This window comes from Vidua macroura, chromosome 4 (genome assembly GCF_024509145.1).
Source record: "Vidua macroura isolate BioBank_ID:100142 chromosome 4, ASM2450914v1, whole genome shotgun sequence".
NCBI lineage: Eukaryota > Metazoa > Chordata > Aves > Passeriformes > Viduidae > Vidua > Vidua macroura.
This window is the reverse complement of record NC_071574.1, coordinates 44,054,206-44,059,005: the sequence shown is the minus strand read 5'-3', so window position 1 is coordinate 44,059,005 and position 4,800 is coordinate 44,054,206. Positions and strand designations below refer to the sequence as shown.

The following is a 4,800-nucleotide window of genomic DNA, read 5'->3' as shown; positions in this document are numbered from 1 at the left end:
TTCTTCTACTCATGTAGTTCATTTCAAGCACAATTTGTTTCTTGCTTTAAAAAGAACACTGGGGAGTATGGGAGTGAGATGGGAAAAGCAGGGTCTTGTGATTGATTCATTGCTTGCTCCCTTACTGATCTGGATCAAAATGAAATGTTACATTTTTCTGCCCAGTGCCCCTTGCACAGTTTACCACTCAAGACAGTTCTGTAGTGGACTGAGTACGAAGAATTGGAAAAATTATTCTTAGGATGGAAGTTCAGAGGCCGGAGTTGCTTCTCGTGTATTGCTAATGCAATTTAGTAATAGCTCTTCCCTTACAAGGAGGTTGTCGTGGGACACCTGTCCTTAACTGTTGTACAGTGAGTGACCTAACAAACAAGTATATGGAATGAACATGTATGGAATAAAACCAAGTCATACTGGATTTGGACTCATTTTCACTACTGGAAGTAACTTTTACTTCTGTGAGAGAGGTAGAATAATTTATTTCTTATTATAGATTACATCACTGCTTTTCAAATGCTATTTTAATGAGATCCAAATGTATCCAAATGTATTCATGCTCCAAAACTAATTACATCATCCACAGTCTAAGCATTACAACAACAAACAACACTTGCTGTGGCTGCAATGAAAATATTTGAACTGTAGTTACCTACTACAGGATTACCATCTTGCTTAAGAGCAAGTTCAAACAAAACCCTTCAGTGGTAAACTTTGAAGAACATAAGTCAGAAGCTTCATCCATTCTATATGAGGTTGGATATTCATTCCTACAGTAGTAGTTACTCAAAGACAGACTGGAACATTTCTTGTCCTACTTTTATATAAGCATCTCTCTCTTCATTTGTCATGAGAGACACAAGCTCTGGGTTTTCACTAACTTGGCCATATGAACAGGGTTGGCCAGCTACCATTAAAATAGGACCCAGAGTTTCCTGTTCCTCCTCTTGTTCAAAGTTGCTGCCTATTACTTTCATTCCTGCTCCTCTTGAGTGCTTGGCATCCTCTTCAAACTCACTGCTATCACTGTGTGATCCATGTAGTTTGCTTTTGACAATAGGAGCCTGGTCTGTGCTAGATGATGACTTGGATTCATGGACCAGAAGAGTCTTGATGATTTCATTATCCATGCCAGTTTCTTTAACATTTTCTTCAGTTTCTTCAGAAGCATTTACTCCTAATATACAACATTAAGTGTTAGAGGGATCAGTCATTTACAGTTACCACAGGCATCCTACATAGATTATTTTTTTCTATTCTGGATCTTTTTTACCCACACTAGAATTGTCTTGAAAGTACAGACATTTCTGAGAGCTTTCCACTGTAAAAATTACCACTAGAATTATTGCATGGCTAAAGCCAGAAGTTTTAGGACACACTTGACCTCTGGCTTTAGGAATAAAACCTCAATCAGTCTTAAAACTAGATTTTGGAAACTAAGGTCTGATAACCACAAACACAGAATTGAAACATTATCTTCTCACTACATTTTCAGTGGGAAAGCTGTATTTAACTGCACTAAGGCTGTGGAATTAACTTGTGAATTCACTAAACTTACCAACACTGTTGTTGGTGGCTGTTGCTGCTCCTTCCACAGTGCTTTGTGACAACCAGATAGGTTGCTTTTCAGTTGCTTTTTCTCTTACTTTCTTCTCATGCTTTGAGTCTTGGACATCAATAGTTAAGTTTTGGGTGTATGTGAGGCCAAAAGTGGAACTTCTGTGTGCCCATTTTTCAGGGCGGCTGCAGCATTCCAGCACACTTGAGCCCAACTTTGGATCAAAGCTGAATGAGGTGACACATTTTGAAGAGGTAGAATTCAGGCAAGAACCCCCTCCGTTCCCATTAAAAAAAACTTGAACAACAATCACAAACAAACCCCAAAAACATGTTTTGTCAGCAGACTAGCTTTAACAAGTGCTCTAATAATTTACACTGCTTTTTACCTCTCAGAGGCAAGTGGTTCTGAACCACTGATTTTTGCAAGGTCTCTTCAGTAGTGCATCTCTGGGTGAATCACACTGATAGAGAAATAGTACTTTCTTATAGAAAGGGCTATGAACATTAGCTGAGGGAGTAATCTGGGAAATAAATTACTTTAAAAATGTATCAAAAATTAAAAAGGTATAGCAATAATTTAGGATGCCTTAGATATTACAGACTTCATTATAAACTGCTGACTGTACTGAACAAAGCAGAATGGAGTACATAGGCTGCAAGTTCAGTATTTCAAAGATTTTACAACTGTTAAGTTGTTGGGGGGATTTGTATTGATCAGAAGTTCTAGTGTGATGTTCATACCTTTCTGATAATTCTGGTATTTCTGTTGGCTGAGGCTCCAGCAAGTCATAGGGCAGCACAATATCTTCGGTCTCACGCAGCAGCACAAAGACAGGCTCGATCTGCTCGTTGAACTTGGCCAGCAACGTTCGAGCGTCGTGCTTTGGAAATGCTGAGCCATCTTCCTCTACTTCAGTGTTGCAGTAAGTGCAGCGAAAAGTCTCTGCAAGGTTTTCCAAAGTGAGAATTGTCATGTTCATAGAATGCAAAAAGATCAGTAGGATGTTGTTAAGCAGCCTGCAGCCTGGATATTTACCCAGACTCTGACTTTATCCATTTGTTCACATTAACTAGGGGAACTCAATTCTACAGGCAAACTTGAGACAGACTGGTATTATACACTTGTTATGCCTGTGAGAAATGTCTCAGGAGAGAAATTTAAGCTGGATAGACATGTACTATCATTAGTTTATTTTCTTCTTCTCCAGTCTCATCTTCTCAGTTCTTAATGTAACAGAAGATGCTATCAAGCATAAGTAGCATCTGATTTTAGTTGTTCCAGAGTCAGAGTCAAGGCATATGCCAAAACCCATATTTATTCAGGAAAACAGACAAAACTTCAAGCTTATTCTGTAAAAATATATCACTAGCTTCAGTGTTTGCATTTTAGTAACTTGACAGAGTCCCTCCATTTAGAAGAAAAGGATGATTTCGCTAATTGGCAGAACACAAATTTAACCATTGGCATTTCAGGTTAGTCATATATAAAGCTCATTCTGCCTGGTTCTGGCATCCTTTGCAGATCCCATGACCCAGATGTCAACACAGTAGCTGTGCTCCGATTAATGTATTTCACTATGTTGCCATTTTGACTCATTTTGAAATAATACTTTTTAGTTATTTTGGTTTTAGAGAAGAAAAATCCACAAGCTCTGACACTACTTCTGCTATGGATGTGTTGTGTTGACCCATGAGGAGCTTGAACTTCCCAGCCCAGGAGTGACAGAACAGCTCTGCTGTGGTGCCATTGAACTGCAAGATGCTTAGTACAGTAGGTGACTGCAAATGGTTTTACCCATCTTGTCCAACTCATCTGTCAGAAGGACTGACCACACAAATGGATTAACTAAGAGATTCAAAGCAGAGTAAAGACAGTACTGTGTTCGTATTTCCATATAAGGAAGTGAGAATCACAGGACTTGTATGAGTTAAGATTACTCAACCAGGTTCAAAGCAAAGCTGAGGCCTGGAATCTGATTCTCAACCCCAGCTTGTACATTCAAGATGGATTTTTGTTATGTTTAGCATATTCTACAGAGGCAGCACTTTTCTTGCCCTCACCTCCCAGCATCCCCTGTTCCAGACCCTTGTCCACCAGCAAACAAGAAGCATATTCTAACAAATATGCTAACATTCTAACAATGCTTTTATTGCAAAGTTCACTTAGGAGACAATTTTGTGCTATTAGGGTTATTCTTTAAAATAACAGCAAATAAGCAATATAAGTAACACACCTGTAAATGCATCAAAGAGCTGATTGACTTCAAGGTCTGTGTACGTGCTAGAGCAAGATGGACATTTAAAAGAGGATCTGGTCGTTGAATCACGCTCATCTGCTTCTATTTTCCGGCGCACATGATCCAGTTTGTATTTTACCACATCCACCAGCACCTTATAATTGATGTAGTAGTAATTGTGCCTCGTGCTCTTCCCATTAGGCCCCGTTTCAACTCGCATCCGCAGCTTCACCAGCTTGTCCGCCTTGAGCGCGTTGAGGGCAGTGCGCAATTGCTTACGCTCGTACTTGAGCAGCTGTAACAAGTCCTCCTCTTTCACACAGGGGTAGTGGATCAGCACATCCAGGGCCAGGGAGCACTCCACACCATAGAAACCACGCACTATGTATTTGGCCAGGCGCTTTAGGGCTGCCGGCACCTCGCTGGGCACGTTTTGCTCTTCCATCAGGAGGTGAACCACTGTCAGTGGAGAAGTGCTATATAACAAAGAGAAGGGAGGTGAGCTGCAGCAAACGCTTCTTAGCACTCACAGGCAGATGTAAAACATGTCATTTGCTGTGCTGCACTTCTGCAAGAGTCTTCACTGAATAGACGAATATAAGATCCTTAACCTGCATTGGGAATGGGAAAGCTATTAACAGGTATCAGAAATTATCAAATCTTGAGGTACAATGGTTACCCCTGAAATATTGATAGCCTCTTGTGTAAAAATCCTCTTTGTGTAAAAAATGTGTAAAGAGAAGATACCTAGGAAAGTGTGTTACAGAAAGTTCATCATCCTCCCAGAAGAGAGCACATTTAACTTGCACGTCTAGGTCTGCCTGTTTGCATTCACAGCCAGCCAGGTAAGAACAGAAGTAAAAGTAAAGCTTCCAAAAATAAAGCTCAGGACAAGAAATCTTAGTTGAAACTGTATATGGCTCAGTGGCAAAGCCACAAGAGGTATTTGAACACCTGTTCACACACTCTGTGGTATTTCTGCTGGCTGCTGTGATCAGACAAATAT

General features: G+C 40.2%; 1 protein-coding gene across 1 annotated transcript; it reads right to left on the bottom strand.

Moving 5' to 3' along the window:
• Positions 1-522: 522 nt before the first annotated feature.
• On the bottom strand, positions 523-4,239 carry LOC128806453 (general transcription factor IIE subunit 1-like). The gene is made up of 4 exons (XM_053976009.1): positions 3,792-4,239; positions 2,299-2,500; positions 1,556-1,782; positions 523-1,174 (listed from the first exon to the last, which is right to left on the bottom strand). The coding sequence occupies exons 1-4, from the start codon at positions 4,237-4,239 to the stop codon at positions 780-782; spliced, it is 1,272 nt and encodes a 423-aa protein (XP_053831984.1). The 3' UTR covers positions 523-779.
• Positions 4,240-4,800: the final 561 nt, after the last annotated feature.